Source organism: Choristoneura fumiferana, chromosome 6 (genome assembly GCF_025370935.1).
Source record: "Choristoneura fumiferana chromosome 6, NRCan_CFum_1, whole genome shotgun sequence".
In the NCBI taxonomy this organism is placed as follows: domain Eukaryota; kingdom Metazoa; phylum Arthropoda; class Insecta; order Lepidoptera; family Tortricidae; genus Choristoneura; species Choristoneura fumiferana.
The window spans coordinates 16,871,368-16,890,607 of record NC_133477.1 but is presented as its reverse complement, the minus strand read 5'-3'; the positions used below and the strand labels follow the sequence as shown (position 1 = coordinate 16,890,607).

At 40.4% G+C, this 19,240-nt stretch overlaps 1 protein-coding gene across 3 annotated transcripts in view; it reads right to left on the bottom strand.

Annotated features, from left to right (window-relative positions):
- Positions 1–164: 164 nt before the first annotated feature.
- The window catches only part of LOC141429208 (uncharacterized), a 194,663-nt gene continuing 175,587 nt past the window's right edge, over positions 165–19,240 (bottom strand). For all 3 annotated transcript variants that reach the window (XM_074089476.1, XM_074089478.1, XM_074089477.1), the window contains 7 exons: positions 17,351–17,454; positions 8,087–8,207; positions 4,600–4,704; positions 3,270–3,418; positions 2,512–2,703; positions 1,827–2,023; positions 165–293 (listed from right to left, as the gene is read on the bottom strand). In XM_074089476.1, the coding sequence (XP_073945577.1) occupies positions 1,851–2,023; positions 2,512–2,703; positions 3,270–3,418; positions 4,600–4,704; positions 8,087–8,207; positions 17,351–17,454 (844 nt within the window). In that variant the 3' untranslated portion in view covers positions 165–293; positions 1,827–1,850. The remainder of the gene's footprint in view (positions 294–1,826; positions 2,024–2,511; positions 2,704–3,269; positions 3,419–4,599; positions 4,705–8,086; positions 8,208–17,350; positions 17,455–19,240) is intronic.

The window sequence follows — 19,240 nt, the reverse complement described above, 5'->3', positions numbered from 1 at the left end:
CAACTAAGTAGCTGATTTTTACAATTATTTTAACTGCTAGCAGTGAACAATAACAATTATCGACGTTTGGTAGTTTGAAGCCAAGTTTGGGGGGATCGTGTTCACCAATGGACTGACATGAAAGAAAAGAAAAAACGTTGTACCCAAAATGTTGTTTTACCTTCATAAGCCAATGGAAGTCTGTGTAGATACATGTGGGATAGGTCTCGTCCACCTCTATGACAGGCAAGAATTCTTCGCTCGTCACTAGAACTTTGTCCTCGTGGTACAGGATGCAGGCAAGGTATACTCCCCTAGAATAAAAAAAAATACAGATGCAATTACAAATAGATATTTTAAATCGATCATGCGCCAAAATAACTTGACACACAACAATATTTAAAGCAGAAATAGCTAATTTGTGAGGTTCTTTTAAGATCTAGGTACGAAAATACTGTCGCATTGTAGCTCCATCTTGACGTTACACCTTTAATTTACTTTGATAAAGTTCTTGCAGGGATCAGCCATAATTTACCTTAAAAATGTTTATTATTCATATTAAATATATTGACCCGGATAACTCACGTCTTAAATCGAGTTTAGCTCGACATGTTTCGGGTTAATCCGTAGCCCTTCGTCTTCGGAGCAACGCGCTCTGCTCCGCGCGACTACCCGACGAAACTGACACCGGCACACAACTACCCGCGTTTTCATCATCATTACAACTGTCAAACTGTCGTGAGTTATCCGGGTCAATATATTTAATATGCGTGAGTCTCACGGTTTTTCATGTTCATTATTATTATTAACCTGTCCTCTCCCAGAGCACAAATTTGTGCCCAAATTCCTTTGATCCTGTTATCCTGGGAGATGACAGATATAGCTTATTGATGGAGAATGACAAGAAAACATTTAAAGTTGCTATTAAGTGCCAAACATCATTTGTTAGTTTTTTCCCGTGTATAAAATAAATAAACAAAATAAAATAAAAATAAAAATAAATAAATATTTAATGTGTCTTTAGACCATCTTTTGTTTATTCTGCATTTCTTCTTCGTTTATCTTGCAAATGTTAAGACCGCCGAGGACTTTTTACAATGGTTTTAGTCTGCCAACGCTTTCGGAAAACCAACATTACTAAGAAGAATGCGGCGAAAAGAACCTTGGCAGAAAGTATTTTTTGCAGGAATAACCAAGGAAACAACTGGCAATTTAAGATTGCTATTGCCAAGTCACGATCACAAGATTTCAGTCTGCTTAAGTTCAAGTTCAAGGCTTTTTAAGCCGCAGTGAACAGGCTGGAGTATGTTAGCAGTCGGATATCTTCTTGCGCGGTAGTCGCGTCAGCTGGGCGGGCGCCTGTCAGTTAGAACTGCTTAAGTACCTCCTCAGATCCTTCTGGAACTTGCTAGCCGCAGTGAACAGCTGGCGTATGGTAGCGGTCATCTTGCGCGGCAGACTTGGCGGCTGGGCGGGCGCCTGTCAGTTAGAACTGCTTACCTCCTCAGATTCTTCTGGAACTTGCTAGCCGCAGTGAACAGCTGGCGTATGGTAGCGGTCATCTTGCGCGGCAGACTTGGCGGCTGGGCGGGCGCCTATCATTAGAACTGCTTACCTCCTCAGATTCTTCTGGAACTTGCTAGCCGCAGTGAACAGCTGGCGTATGGTAGCGGTCATCTTGCGCGGCAGACTTGGCGGCTGGGCGGGCGCCTGTCAGTTAGAACTGCTTACCTCCTCAGATTCTTCTGGAACTTGCTAGCCGCAGTGAACAGCTGGCGTATGGTAGCGGTCATCTTGCGCGGCAGACTTGGCGGCTGGGCGGGCGCCTGCCAGTTAGAACTGCTTACCTCCTCAGATTCTTCTGGAACTTGCTAGCCGCAGTGAACAGCTGGCGAATGGTAGCGGTCTTCTTGCGCGGCAGTCGCGGCGGTTGCGCGGGCGGCCGTTTGCCGCGCGCCCGCCGCGGCCGTCGCGAGCGCCTCCAACGCCGCCGCCGCGCCGCCCGAGTCGCCGCGGGACGCGCGCGTCGATACGTCGCGCCAGCCTGGACGATAATTTACGTTATTACTATCCTTCCATTAACTTCAGCTGTAACTAACCATGTTTCTAACTAGTTAGGGAAGGTTGTTATTATGATTGGGCCACTTATTATCTTCGCTGCCTTATAATCTGGACAATTTTATAAGTAAATAAAACAAGCTTGATAATTATTAATTTAAACTCCTCAAATAAAATTCATTCGTTTCCTTAAACACAACTGAATGAAGTATTATAATCATAATCCTTGATAAAAACAGTGAAAAGAACGAACACAAAGGAGGTAAAGTTCACATTGTAGCGGCATTCTAAATAACCGCTTGACTTTCAGAGCGCTGGTCACACCAAATTCAGGTGAGAGGTTTATGACCAGCCATGCAAAAACATTTGATTCTCCATTGAGGTTATAAGTATGACATTGATAATGGCACTGGCTTTTGGGGGAAGGCTTGTGCGCCCTGGATCCGTCACTGCTCGGTGAGGTAATGTACTTACTGCTAGGCACAACGCTGCGCGGCGTCGACACAGTGAACCCGCCCCAGCCTTTCACATTGCCGGCCGCCGCGCGGAAGAAGTAGCGTCGTCCGCGCGTCAGCCCCGCGGCCATCACGCGGGTACCGCTCGCCGAGAGAGCCACCTCACGCGTCCCGCACACGTTCGAGAAGTCCGCGCGGGATGACCATTCCACTGGAAATTAAGGTTTAGTAAGTGAACGTGATACCAGGCGCCGTCACTTCAAAAAAAGTGGGAGAGAGAGAGAGACAGAGAGGTTTACACATATATTCGGTACACAGAGTAAGACGCATTGAAAAATAAAACATTTGAGCAAGTGGGTCTCCTGATGGTAAGAGATCACCACCGCCCATAAACATCTGCAACACCAGGGGTATTGCAGACGCGCTGCCAACCTAGAGGCCTAAGATGGGATACCTCACGTGCCAGTAATTTCACCGGCTGTCTTACTCTCCACGCCGAAACACAACAATGCAAGCACTGCTGCTTCACGGCAGGATTAGCGAGCAAGATGGTGGTAGCAATCCGGGCGGACCTTGCACAAGGTCCTACCACCTGCGCTGCTGATATGGTAGAAGATTCTGTTACAGCTCAGAATAAGTGTAGAATAACCTACAAGGTTACAGTTTCAAGGTTATCTAGCAGTTTATCAAATTCTACAGCCCGTACACGAAAAAATTACCATCGAAATGAGGCAGTGAAACGCTTCGAATAATGACCCACTTAACGAGCCCACCAACCTTTATACTTGGTAACTAGCGGCGGGTCCCGTAGCGGTGGTTTGTGGTCCCGCAGACGGACCGTGACCGCGTGGGCGCCGCACACCTCCAGGTCGGGCGGCGGCGGCGGCGGCGGCGCCCGCGCCTGCTGCCAGCCGTGGACCAGTCGCCTGGAAGGACAGCACAAGGTCCGTTCAAGTTACGTAAGCAAAATTCTAGTATGGGTCTAAGCGTCTGTTCCTGACGAATTTTGGCGTATTGCTTGTGCCCAACGTCTTTGGTGGCTGACTAGACCGATGCGACAGCGACATGTTCGTCCACAGGCCTGACTAGAGAAGTCTGCGATTTTGGTGCAGAACCGCCTTCGTGTATGGGTCCATAACGGCTCGCATGATTGTTGAAGTCATAATGTAATGATTTTCATAATAATGTTTTATTTGTCATAACTCTTTCTTTTCTGAATCCTTGTTCTGTTGTTCCTTCCTTTTCATGTTCAGAATTGTTATAAAACAAACCTAACCTAAACTTTTCTCTAGGATGACCATTAATAAAACATTAAATTAAAAAAATCAAAAACCCGACTGCCAAAACTAAAAGGAAGAAAATAAGTCTAGTGGTCTAGAACTCTGTTAAGTAGCTAATTTAAAGTTCAACAATCGGGACCCATTACTAAGCGTTTTTGAGCGTCACGATTTAAATGGGTCCCGACTGCTGAACTTTAAATAAGCTACTTAACAGAGTTCTAGACCACTAGACTTATTTTCTTCCTTTTAGTTTTTGCAGTCGGGTTTTTGATTTTTATGTGAAAAAGGTAGATTAAAAGTATTATAACCCATATATATTTAGAATGGGCTAATTATTAGCTTTCATTTGATCCCCATATTGTTAAAATAGGTACCAAACATTTTTTTTCGCAGACGCCATATTGAAATATTATATAGCCTATGTTACTCCGACATATGACGAATCCAATGATACCTCATATGTGTAAATCCGTCTAGCCGTTTAGGCTGCAGCGAGGACCAAAGAAATGGACATACATATCCACATACATACATACATACATACATACATACGCTCGAAAAACATAACCCTCCTTCGGGCAGTCGGGTAAAAAATGGACACGTATTTCTTTCTTTTGTCAATCAAATTTAAGTCTTGCAAACTTTAGAGGGTAGCCGTAATAGTACAGTCACCTAGTGTATGCCACAGCGGAACGTACAAAAATATCTGACACGTCCTACCAGCCCTAGAAATAGAGTCGTCTCAGATATTTATGCACGCTTTATTGTGTCAGATATTGGTGCTAGTGACTGTACCGCAACCGTTCAATCCAAGTGTTCCAACTTACTTCAGCGTCCGCACTCTCCTCTCCCAGTGCTGCGCCTGCTTGTCTTTCTCGGATCCCGCGCCGCCCGCGCAGCCCGTCGTGCCCGCTTGACCACCCGCAGATGACCTGGAACCGGGCAGACAAGTATGAACAACTGTGGCTTCATTATTCTAAGTAAAATTGTAAAAAAAAACTTTACATATCTGACTACTCCATCATCAGACCCTAGATGCTATTCTTGGTCGAAGTACACCCAAGCGTACTCTAACAAGCTCCAACATGGCTAGGATACTTTTACTGTCTTTGAGTTGGTAGCTACATCATCATCAGGTCTACGCGTCTGTTCCAGACGAATTTTGGCGTGGCGCCTGTGCACAACGTCTTTGGTGACTGATCAGACCGATGCGTTCGCCCATGGTAGCTACAACTGACAAATATTACGCATTTGCTAAATGAAACTTAACTAAAACTGAGAGCTTGCATTGCATCGCTTCCATTATGGTAGTTGGAATAAAGACTTATAAAATCGATTCATCAGATTAGTTAAAATCCACGTCCCATAATATTCTACTCCCTTTGTAATGCTAAAACTCACTATAAGTCTTACTAAGTAACACGTTCCATTTGAATCTAATAGCATATCCAAACTAGCTCTACGAGTACTTTAATACTACAAAAATAATTAACAAGCAATCTTTACTCCAATAAATATTGAAAACTACCAAATTACAATTGACTTGAAATTTTACGATTTCGCGTAAATTTCCATGCGAATTCCCAAAAGTTTGCTGGTGATGCTCATCAACGTTTTGTAACAAAAAAAGCGCCAAATTTCATGTCTCTAATCCTAGCGGTTGTAATTTAACGCGCTTAGGTCACATTAGAAAAGTTTATAGTATAGAGTCGTTAAATTTCGTAATTTTCTATGTAACTTTCTTTTTTTCCGTATAAATCTTCTATAAAGTATTAGAAACCTTAAAAAAAAAGATTGATGACATCGGTAAAGTCGTTCTCAACTTCTCAAGTTATGTCGTGACCAAGGGAAATAGGGATTTATCTTAAAAGTACGAGTAGATGATAGATTAAGATTTTACATGTACCAATCGTCATCAAATAAACCAGCCTCAAATTCCGTAAGACATCTGCAGACCTTTTGAAGTTTTCTCTGAACAAGACCTTGAGCTAAACGTGAGCTAAACCAATCAAATGTCCTTAACGATTGACCAGATCCAATTAAGGACCTCTATCAATACCAATCACTTAGGTGTCCAAGTGTAAATTTGTCGAACTACCCACATTAGTAGAGCAGATTCGATTAGTAACAGTTAGATTAAAATCGGTTGGCATTCTGTGTGATTCTGTGCCCAATTGAAGAAAGGTCGTCTGACTGAAATCACTGCTAAAAGTTATAAACTACCTAATTTGATCTACGAAAATAGAGTGTGGTATTTTAGTGTGGGTGGATTGCGTCCAACTTTAGCTGATGAGACATTTAATTCAATCGATTTCGCTAAAAATAAATCACGTCCTTGAAAGTAATGAGGGTATTCTAGCAGAACCGGATAAGTGCACAATATTTATTTATTTAACGGTTTTGCTAGATAAATAAAGCAGAAAAATTGAGTATGCTTATGTATGTAACTATTTTTTTAAAATTTTGCACTTATTCTGTTTTGCCAGAATACCCCGTTTGTGAAAACTCAATAACGGTTCGATGGATTTGGATAATATTTGGCACATAATATAGCTTACCAACCTGAGGCCGCTCGCGATCGCAATCAAATGACAGTTTTTGCATGCGAAATGTGTCATTTTGATTGCAATCACGAGCCTCGGAAACGTTAGGCAATACGTGAAAAATTGCAGAGTCCTCGCGGGATAGCGATAAACGAATTCTACGCAGACGAGGTTGCGTATAATATACTTAATATAAATATTATAATATTAAATTCAGTATTTAACCAAAATGTTAAGGTCGCTCGGGACTCGCCGGTTTATTCGTTTACCCGAAGATTCAAATGAGATAGAAAAAGAAAAGCGCTCTTTTGTTTCAAGTTTCGAACGACATTAGCAAACTAGTCATGGCAATCAAAACCTAATTAGAATACCTACTAGCTGTTGCCCGCGACTCCGTTTGCGTAGAATTCGCTTATCGCTACCCCGCGGGAACTATGCATTTTTCCGGGATAAAAAGTGGCCTGTGTCCTTCCACGGGACTCCAATTATCTCCATACCGAATTTAGTCTAAATCGGTTCAGCGGGTGAAGCATAAAAAGGTATCAGACAGACAGACAGACTTACTTTCACATTTATAATATTAGTAGGGATTTTTCGCATTTTAGTAGGTACGATCCTACACTGCGGATGGTCCGACACGCTCTTGGCCGTCGTGAAAACTTTTTCAATAACGAACTCGTATTGCTAGCAGAAAATAGGGAGCCCAGTAAATAATAATGAAACACAATTTCAGCCGCGATACTACTAACGTACAACGTAGGCAGCTATTTTGCTGCCTTATAGAATAAAAAATCCTGGAACCGAAAATTGAGTTGTATTTATTTTCTCATACCGCTTTCAACAAATATTAACTAAATATACCAATACGAGGAAAATGCTTTTCCGAAAAGGTGTATGTTTTGTAATTTTGATTAATATTGCTTATGGACAACTGCTTTAACATATGTTTATGAAACCGATAATATAGGTATCTTATTTCTTTAGAATCCGATAGTAGATAGATAGACGATCGGGTTGACGCAGCCTAACTTCTAGGCCCATGGGCAGATATCATGGTGAATATTTAAATCACTATACCAGGTGTTAATTAACTTACTGAAAACCTGAAAGTAGTTTATTTACAATCGAGAGGGGGATTGATTACAAATACCTTAACCAGCTTGAGTTTTAAGCAGTTCCTCCACCTCCACACTGTAAGAACACACACAAATGACACAAACCCATCTATCACCACCACCACACTACACTTACGCTTTTCTTACAGTGTGGAGGTGGAGGAACTGCATGAACACGCATATTTTGCATAAGCTAAGGTCGCGGTTGAGCAAGAAAACCGCAGTGTCATGCTACTGGAACGGTTTTATTGGAATAATGTGAACCGGGCATAATGTCTAAAGGCGCGTTTCCGTTCATTGCGACTGATGGCAGCCGTCTACGATCGAGCGCATGCGATTGACGCGCGCGGCTGATGCGAAAATAGTCAGTGTACGACGAAAATGTATGGCACCGTTTCAGAAGTCTGCGACGAACGCGTGCGGACTAGGACAGACCAGCTGTGTGTCTTGAGATTCTCCAGTACCTAAGTGATGTTCGTCCGTCCAATTCTGTCGTATGCCCTACCGAAATTAAAAAATTGTAAAAAAATGCATTAAGCTTCTTCTAACTTGTGACTTCTTTTTCAAGGATGTCAACTAGAACTTACGACGACGCAGTAGTCCCAATCCATTTTCCGTTCAAGCATAGGAACTCAAGTTCAGAGTTGTGAACGTACCTGGTGCAAGCTTCATCCCGGCAGGCCCGCTCCGGGAAACACCCAGCCACTTCATGTAACCGCGCTTCTGCTTCCCGGGTCAGTCTCCGAAGGTGTGCACCCAGGGCCTCGGAGCTCTTGACTGAAACAATATATGGTTGACATTATTGAAGCGCTTTGTGCCTACAGTGCTCGTAGCTTTTTGCGAATGATCGGAATATTAACAACATAAAGATGGAGTCAGCTATAAGGAGATACGTAGAAGAACTAAGGTCACTGAATCAGCTCGTTGAAGTGGCAATGGGCAGGCCACATAGCACATAGAACAAATGGCCGTTGAGATAGCAAGCGCAGCGTACGACGTCCAACAACGAGATGGAGGGATGACCTAGTAAAAGCCGCGGGTTCACGGTGGATGCAGGCCGCTTCCAATCGAAGCAAATGGAAGTCTATGGGAGAGGCCTATGTCTAACAGTGGACGTCCTACGGCTGATATGATAATGATGATGGAAGATGAAGTCGCTCCGTAGAGTATTACATACTGTAGACAAAGCTAGAGATAGTATAGAATTCGAACTTTACTCAAACAGATAACGCAATTGAGCTCGCCGAAAGAGAAGCTGATTGGTTAACAAGCCAGCCGCAGCGCTGAGGTTTGTACCTACATTATTTTAAAAGCCTTTCAGACCCAAATCGATAATGTATTCATTGGATTCCCTAATACAAACCAATTTAAGTGAAACACGAATGTTTGCTTTGGAGCGAGGTTACATTAATTTTAGAAACATTCGCTTTGTTTCTTACAAAACAAATGAAACAATTACTGAACGCTACAGTTGATGCTTGCTTTTACAAAGTTTGTATATAGCTAAGACTGTCTAGTTTCTTGGGTTTCGAATTAGTACATCATTATCATCATTTCTGGCCTTCATATGTAGGTACATCTACTGAGCAGAGGTCTTTCAGAATGTGAGAGCTAGGGCTGCAGTTTCCGCGCGGCTCCAGTCTGGATCGAGTACTTCACAGACCCCATTAATTTGATTCGCAGATGCATGCAGGCAACATTTACCTATTGGTAGTTACGTTATATTATGTACTTAAGTACCTACCTACCAATAAGTAAATGCTTAATTTTCTCGAGAGATATGGATTGATGTACAGGTTAGGTAGTCGCCCAAGGATCAATCATCCACAATCAAACAACTGCGCATCCGACGCAGCTTGCCCAAGTTTTTCACTATTGATTGGCTGTATACAAAACTACACAATAACTCAAGCTCGGCCTAGCCTTCGGGGAGCAAGTTTCCGAAACTTAAGGCTCTCTATCGCTCTCGAGACTGGCTGAATGTAAAACACTTAACAGTCTGTTTTTGATGCACGGCAAAACAGGAAACTTTTAGGATTGAGGGAAGAACTTTATAAGTTAAGCTGCTGTAACTAAGATAGATGTATAAAGTGATCTGGAGTCTACTGCATCGGGGTCCGGTCACAACTGTAAGCGACTATTCACTGTTCATTGTGCGGTCGAGACGCTGAACTTATGGGGTTAATTCGGAGCACGCGCGATGTACTAGGAGTTTGCTTGCTACGCCTTCAGTCGCGGACAGTCGGATGAACTTGGTGGAACAAGTATTTTTGATGGGACACTGTGTGTAAGTTACTTTAAAGTGACTTGTAAGAGTTGAAATGGAAGCGAAATGGAAAAGTTTGCTCTTGCTTTGTGTAGTTCAATAGCTTTTATTTATCATACAATAGGTACCTACATGTACCTAAACAAATTCATTGGATTCGCTTAATTTTCTAAGTATAAGCTTTCTTGATTTATATTTAGTAGTATACCTATATAAAAAAGGAATTGATCCTATGTATTTTTTTACTTCTTTCTATTTTAAAGTTTGCTTGGAAAAGATCGCTCTGTTGAGATAAGGCCGCTTAAGATAACCTGCCTACAAGCGTTTCAATCGCTATCAGGCTCCTGTCGCTTATAATGAAGAAATGAGTCAGGTAAACTGAAGGATTTTAAAAAACTATAATATGGTGTGCATTCGGTATAATTACCATTGATTACATTTTTTTTGCTTACGGTATCTCATTTCTTCAATATATGCGACACGAGATCCGTACCTCCGTTTTCTGTACTGCTCACTTTATTGTGATGTTCAATAAAGAGTTTACATATAGAGGGTGATTGGAGCTTAGTATTGTACTTTTTATCGTAAGCGTGACCTATTTCTTAACCTGAAAGCTAATTAAACAACCGGTGGAATCCCATCGAGGTAGATTCTCTCAATTCTCTCTTTAGATTTAATATGTAGTTGAATCGCTTAAGTAGTGCCACCAGAGTTGAGATCACAAGAACATCATGCAATGAGAGCGGGATTGTGCCATTTACTTATTAGTTAATTTAATTCATTCTCCTTTTATGCACAGTGCTTCATGTAACTGGTTGTGTAATTATTCACTTCAACTGTCGTGGCAATATTTATACTTCATGACAGTTAACTTGCCAAGGTAACTTAGGTCTCTACCCACTGCTAAGTAGGAAGATGCTCATTCGTTATCTGTACTACGATTGGTGCTACCCACGGCCTTTCCGTTGCCAATATCAATCGATTTGATGGATGACCTAGGAGAGCTTTAGCTTTTTTATCCCCTAATTTCACGTTGATAATAAGTCTGCTATATTATCAGAGTTTCATTTGATAAAATTCACAAAAGTAGCTCCCGCACGGCCTATAGTGTGGTTGCCTAAAAGTTTAATAATAGGTTATTCAAACGGAAAAAATAATAAACAAATAACGAAGCATAAAAAAATAAACAAAGACAAAGGCAAAGTAATGTATGTACATTATTGCAAATACTTACTTACAAATTATGTTCAAAGATTATAAATAAACACAAATTGCGTAAAAGTAATAGAATTAAGCCCTCTTGTTCTGAGAGGAGGCCTGTGCCCAGCAGTGGGATGTATATAGGCTGGGATGATGATGAATAGAACTAAGAGGATATTCAGACATGAGTTAATAAAGCCTATTCAGAAATCATTAAAGGCCCTTCTATATCAAATTAATTCCTTTGATCATTCGGCAGACATGATAATTCGTCTGAAATATGAAAATAACCATTAGGACTGTATATTTCGGAGAACAGAACAAGATAAGCTAATACGTTATTTTGATGATTATAATGGCTCTAACTACAACCATTCAGGTTATCTGAAAAACAAATTCCTAATATGACGTCGAATCGATAGGAATAGCCCATAATGGACAAAATGGCGGGTAATCGGCTAAATAAGTACTTAATTGCGATGGTTACGGCAAATCAAGCGCTTGAGTTTAAATCAAAATTATTGATGAACTAAAAGAATTTCCTTGCTCACCCGCGACCTTACGATAGCTCCGCTTATGCAAAATATGCGTGTTCATGCAGTTCCTCCACCTCCACACTGTAAGAACACACACAAATCACATAAACCCATCTATCACCACCACCACACTACACTGACGCGTTTCGAACTCAACCAGAGCTCATCTTCACAGTGACACAACCGTACACCATGCTACCAGTTGTTAGACTCCCAACTCCGCAACTGTAGTCTAACAACTGGTAGCATGGTGTACGGTTGAGTCACTCTGAAGATGAGCTCTGGTTGAGTTCGAAACGCGTCAGTGTAGTGTGGTGGTGGTGATAGATGGGTTTGTGTGATTTGTGTGTGTTCTTACAGTGTGGAGGTAGAGGAACTGCATGAACACGCATATTTTGCATAAGCTTAGCTATCGTAAGGTCGCGGGTGAGCAAGGAAATTCTTTTAGTTCATTGATATGGACCTCCGCAAAGTAACGCTAGATTCAATAAATTATCCAAATTATTGACACAAATCATAAATGGTGGAACCGTAAATCAAAAACAAAATTGGGCAACAGAAATGTTTCATGTGATAGGTTTATCTATCGTGACAGCTTTATCCCCCGGTTTCCTCTAGTAGAAAAATACCAATGGCTATAGGAATTTAGAAAAATCTATTTTGATTGTAATTTTATGGATCCCAAAGGAATATAGAAGAAATTACGAAGTATCTCGAACGCTGTCCATCCGAGTAGGATTCTTCGGGCGACCACTTTGTAAAATTGTTCTACCAGCAGTGTTGGTAATATAAAAACTATTTTATTTGGCTAAACTTAATTTGTTAATACTGGCCATCAAAGATGCCATATAATACTTTTTTTAGAAGAAAATAAAATGGTAGGTAGCTTTTCTGTCATAAGAAAGTTAACATCAATTTTTATTTCACAAATTAATTTTAATGTTGTTCTAAACAAGCAGCATACAAAAAGCGAGCCAGCGATAACGATAGAAAAATCTCATTATTCCAATTGGGTCAAAAACAATAGAGTGATTGATTTGATAGCCAGATAGTCTCGCTCATTGTTGCTTATCTGCCGATGCCAATAAACGGTTATCAGTTGTTGTGGATGGAGCTATAGCAGCTTCAACTGTATGTCCATTGACTAAGGTGTGATTTCAAAGGATGGGAAGTATGAATCAACGACAGTTGACGGGGGATCTGAGTATCATAAGAACAATAACCGCAATTATTGGGATGATATGGAACTAGGTGCAACCCACGCTGCTACATTTGTATACACCGTGTTATTTTTGATGTCCGGTAACTTTAAGGGAATATTGAACAGGACAAATGAAGTTAATATCTCCAAGACACTAGAGGCCTAACTCTTACATTTTAAAAGATAAGAATTAAGGTAGTTCATTATGCGTGGTGTGCGTGTGAAGTGTTGTTTTAGTGTGCAGGTTCTTAATTAATATTTAAGTCTCTCTTATGTGTCACGTGAAGTGAATGTCACTGAAGTTTGTGAATTTCACAATTTCACCATTACATTGACACCGTGAAGTTACTACATGTTTTTTTCGGTGTGGTCAAAAAGTTAGTTAGGTAGTTTCAATCAGTGCACTGCACCGTTTGTCGCGCGTGGACTGTGTGTGTGGTGTCCCCTAAAACCAATGGCAACACCAAGAAATTTTGAGCCAATCGCAAGCAAACGTCAAACGGACCTCACGATACTAACGCCATCTAGCGGTATTTCGCCTCTGTGAAAACCCTCATTACAGACAATCAACCTGAGGCTGTACTAAAGGCATTTCTACTCGTATTAGTGTTTTATTCAACATTGTACTTTGCGTTGTGGGCATTCTCAAGTAAAACCACCGAAACAATGGATTCTTCGCGCTGCGCGTTGAGCCATGACGATGTACAAAAGATAGTTTGAAACAGAATGTTAAATAATGAAAATGAATGTAACTAACGTTTTTTTTTATTTATTTTTTTATTCGACTGGATGGCAAACGAGCAAGTGGGTCTCCTGATGGTAAGAGATCACCACCGCCCATAAACATCTGCAACACCAGGGGTATTGCAGATGCGTTGCCAACCTAGAGGTCTAAGATGGGATACCTCAAGTGCCAGTAATTTCACCGGCTGTCTTCCTCTCCACGCCGAAACACAACAGTGCAAGCACTGCTGCTTCGCGGCAGGATTAGCGAGCAAGATGGTGGTAGCAATCCGGGCGGACCTTGCACATGGTCCTACCACCTGCAAAACGTGTAGTGAGTGAAGTGTAACTAACACTGGAAATAAAATGAAATTCACTTCCTGAAGGTAGGCTATACCTACTAGAAAGAATGGGACAACAATGATATTTAATTTCTTCGCAGGTGTCTGCAGATTATTTCACTATGTTTTCTCTACCGTAAACGACGAGGACCGTAAAGCTCGTTGTAAATTTCAAATGTAAGTTCAGACATAAGTTTCAAAACACGCAGAAGAGCCCGGGTTCGATCCCACGACCCTCTGCGTGAGAGGCCATGGTTCACCAGGCTACCTTTTGATGACCTCGTACATAACAAGCACTGGAAGGGGTCAAATACTTTCTACTTCAAAGAGTTTTCGTTAATGTAGGTTATTGGTTTACTCGTTTGTGCGAAAAACAAGGAGATTTTTCTCATACGAAAACCTGACTTAACACATTCGCTGCCGCATTAGCGCGTAGCGCGTAGCAGCGTTTTTCCGCTTTGTAGCGAAAACAGCTACGAACAGAGAACACGGCTAGCTTGTTCTTGGCACTGAATGCTGAATGCACCATTCTTGACGTCACAGCTAGTGCATGTTTCGTTTCCTTCTGCTATCAACCATATTGCGGTCTCTATTTAAAACGAGCACACGACACTAATCTCCTTATTGCGTCACGAAACTCTGCGTGGAACCATTGAATAATTCATTATACGGTTACAATTCATTAAGGGACGATTCGTTGAACCTTTGCGGTTAAATCATTAGGCTTGTCCTTTACCGAGCCTTTTTGTAACTCTGTTCGACTCTCCACCTACTCTCTAAATTCTATGACTTAGTTGGCTATAAAACAGTTTCTTATAGGCAGTTTGAGGGTAAAACTTTGGGTGCTAAATGACGGCAATTGCAATCTGGTAGGATATTAATTGCACAGGATGGATGGGCGAGTACAGACCAAACGACAATAAAATAGATGACCTCGATATCCATCGATTTTGTGGCCAAGTGCAAGTCCGAGCCACTAGAGTGATGACGAAGATTGATTGCTTAATAAAAACTTTGGCCATTTCCCCTTCAACATATAATAAGGTATACATAAAAGCTTCTAATTTTAAGGAGTCGTAGGCGAGCAAGATATTTTTACATGTTTATTCATGGACCTCTAGAAGGTAACACCTTTTAAAGTGTTTTAGTATACATTTTATTTACCGAAAACTAGCTTTCGCGAACGCAATAATGGAATTGCATATCTTCCCATGCTCACCCAAATGAAAGCTATTTAATAATATAACGCAGTATAAAACATGTAAATCGGATTTCTTTTAAATTCCAAGTACTGAAAAAACTGTATAAGTTGTAAGTAGTTATCGCGTAAAGCAACTAGAGCATAGGAAAGCAATTATTTAAAAACTTACAGCAAAAATAAATCTGCGAAAATCATGCAAAGTGTAACACGAGCGGAAACATCATACAATACACGCAACGAGCCAATGAGGATGTGTCAAATATTTACTAGGAAAAGTTACATAGTTTGATATAGCCGGATTCTATATTATTAGGTTTAATTGTACGCACGCAATGATAGGCCTTATTACTCGTATTATACTGTAACCATTTGTTTCAGACTGAAGCCGTAATTAGGAATATAAACTGGCTTTTGGTAGATAGATATAATCATCTTTAGGTCAATCGTGCATGAGGTGGATCAATACATTAGACTCTAAAGCTGAATTTCCACCAGACCTGTGCCTGAGGATATGTCACGAGGAATGTGTTTTTCATAAACCAATAGAAACGCTTCATTTACCTATCCTGCGCACAGCAGATCTCTGGTGGAAACGCTGAGCAGAGCGAGGCGAGGTAAATGAAACGTTCCTATTGGTTCATGAAAAACACTTTTTTTTTATTCGATTGGATGGCAAAGCAAGTGGGTCTCCTGATGGTAAGAGATCACCACCGCCCATAAACATCTACAACACCAGGGGTATTGCAGATGCGTTGTCAACCTAGAGGCCTAGGATGGAATACCTCAAGTGCCAGTAATTTCACCGGCTGTCTTACTCTCCACGCCGAACCACAACAGTGCAAGCACTGCTGCTTCACGGCAGGATTAGCGAGCAAGATGGTGGTAGCAATACGGGCGGCCCTTGCACAAGGTCCTACCACCTGCAAAACATTCCTTGCAGGCAACACAACCTTGCACATCTCTGGTTGAAATGCAGCCTAACAGGGGTCGTCAAATGGCGGACCGCAGCCCGATTAAGTGCGGACCTTATGTAAATAGTAACCGGTATTTTTCAGAATTTCCATTTAGTAAAACGCATTTCAGCTCAGCGATGAACATCCAGGATTTAATGACATCTTGTACCATTATGTACGTATTTTACTCCAAACTTCAGACAGATAGAGGCAAAAAATGTCTTTTTACACAATCAATACGTAAAACAAAACCTAGTACGTACTTTTTTATTTTAAAGAATGCACCCGAAAGGAAATTAATTGATAATACCTGGTCTATAAGTGTTCGATACTAATTTTGACAATTGCCGATAGATGGCAGCGTAGGTAAAATTAGATCGCGCAATAAGGTTTAGTTGATGTAAATTCTTCTTCTATCACTCGCAAGCGGTAGTTAATATTAAATCTATGTAGAAAAAGTATATAGTCTTCTCTTTCATCCATCCCGAGAGTAAAACAGTCGAACACAACTTATTAGTAAGTAAATTTACTCATAAGCATTTTACCTTAGTAGCGCGCTTCCAAAGGATGCAATGCAAGTGGAATAAATCGGAACTTTTTGTTCCTTATTACCCAAGGCAACTCGTCCGGGAAATCCGATACATTAGCAAAACATGGATAAACTCACAAAAAACCCATTGTCATTCAATTGAAAGCGTATTTTGGATCGCTTGATTCATACGTTACCTAATGGGTATAGGAGGTTAAGATTTAGCAATCATAACATTAATATGCAAAAAAATACATTGTAACAGCGATGTTTCAACTATTAACCACCAACATCTATGTAATGAAGAACAAAAAAGTTTTTAGTATTTGTTGTTATAGCGGTTACAGTTATACATAAATCTAAAATTTTAACTGTCTTACTATCACGGTTCATGAGATACAGCCTGGTGAAAGACGGACAGACCGACGGACAGCGAAGTCTTAGTAATAGGGTTTCCGTTTGGGTACGGAACCCTAAAAAGTAGCCTTGATGCATTTGACGGGATATTCTTTCAAACTTATACTATGAATCAATAGAGTGTGGACTAAATATTAAAAAACATTATGCGCAAAAATAATACCTACTATTCTTGAGAGTTTAATATAGTTCTGGAAATAGGTATCTCTAAAGTAATGTTGAATCATCATCATCAGCCGGAAGACACCCACTCCTGAACAAAGGCCTCGTCCTTAAGAACGCCACAATAAACGTCAACTCGCTACTTGCATCCACCGGTTGCCCGCAACTTACGATATCGTCAGTCCATCTAGCGAATTCTAGTGGGAGGCCTGCCAAGGCTTTTCTTCCAGTTCGTGGTCGCTATCGAAGACTTCTATCCCCCAACGTTCTTCGAGCAAAGTGGCCCGTCCATTAACCTACGTATCTATAACGTACGTTTAACTTACGTATTCTTCGAGCTATGTCAGTTTGTTAGTGTGGTCTTCTCTAATTTAAAACTTAAGGTACTCACACTGTGTTCCCTCCTTGGCTCCGAACTCCATGAGCATCCTGACGAGTTGCCGGTTGTTGGCCAGAACTGCCACGTCCAACGGCGATAAGCCATCGGGGTTGAGGCTGGAAGACATACCAATGTCAGTCTACATTTTTTAAGAAACGCGGACAAAGGACTCCAATTAAGGACAGGCGACAAGGTGACACTGATAATTAGTTCTATGTTTCATAGCCAAAATTAAGCTTGGTTTAAAACGGAGTTCTTCAAGCCAGCAATGTAGGTATAATAGGTATATACATAAAAATATATGAAAAACTTTAAATAAAAACAAAAAAAAACAAGACTAGTTATCTACTCGTAGAACTCCGTTAAGTAACTTAAATTCAATAGTCGGAACCCATTAGGTACTGGGATTTTTTCAGCTGGTCGCGATTTTGAATGGGTCCCGACTACAGAAGTTCAAGTCACTTAGTAGAATTCTAGACAAACAAACTTGTTTTGTCTCTTTTGTTTTTATTTATTTGCGTGTTGAAAGTATATTGAAATCAAGTAAAAATTTGACGCTATGTAGAAAATCCTAAGATGGAGTACTCGGTATGTCTAAACTCTCCCAAAGTAGCCTAAGGGCTTCAAAGGAAAAGGAAGAAAAGGAGGGACTTAAAAGGAAATAAGGACTAAATGAAAAAGGATAAGAGATAGAATAGCTTATCTTATACCAGTAAAGCAGTACAGGTTTTTGCAAGTCAATTAATATAATGAACTTATTGAGATATAAAACGTATTAACATACGTAACTGTTATAAACGACTGATTCTAAGCAAGTGATGAAATTATAATAGTCTTGTGTTAGTGTTAGGTTGTTGTTGTTATATATACCTTATATCGAACAATGGCCGACATATTTTATACCTAACTATCTTTTACTTGAAATTGACAAATTTCCTCACATAGGCAGAGCCACATTTTAAAAATAATAATGTATACCTATTGAATTTTTTGACGATAGACCGATCAATTATATTCGCCAGCTATATTAAGGTTCTTCAATATTATAATAGTTCTGTTACGTTTAAGTGTTAAAAAAAAACAAGCCCTTGACGCTTTTTATTAATAATCCCTCTAGCCTTTACCCGCGGCTTCGCTTGCACAAACCACTAGACTAGAGGCATTGAAATGAAATTTCGAGATTTTATCACATTCCTTTACGTTATGATTTTGGTATTTCATATACCTTGTTTTTTGCTTGCTTGCATGCTTGCTTGATTGCTTGCTTCTTTGAAATGTTAATGGTTAACGCGAGCGAAGCCGCGGGTAAAAGCTAGTAGTCAAATAATTAACAATATTAGAAAATTCGTGCGATGGTGCTCTACCCTGGATTTCGGTCTTTGTCCTGAGGGTTGTATAGATAATATAGATCCCGATCCCGTATAGAAATATCTAGGTCTAGGTACATATCAAAATCAAATCCATCTACCCGTTCCGTTTCTCATTTATAATTTTAGTACGATTAACATTGCAAAACGCATGGCGTTATCTTGACTTGTCACATGTTTGTTATACACACTTTGTATACCTATAGGGCGTCCCAAGACTATGCGAGATGAAGGGAAATTACCCTAAGTATTGTAGATAGGATATTTTCCTAGGAGGAGACTTCATTATATTTTTAAAAGTAAGTAATACTGGGTCATTATTCGAGAGTTTATTTTATTTGCACGTGGACACATTCTTGTCGACATTGACATAGTAGAAGATTCTATTACAGTTTACAGGTTATCTAGTAGAAGTTACAGGACGTCTAAAAACAATCTTAAATTTCATCAAACTCTATGGCTCATTCATAACAAAATGTAAGATGTAGGTAAGCAAGAAAATTGAGCCGGTTGAAACGCTCGAATGACCTTGCAT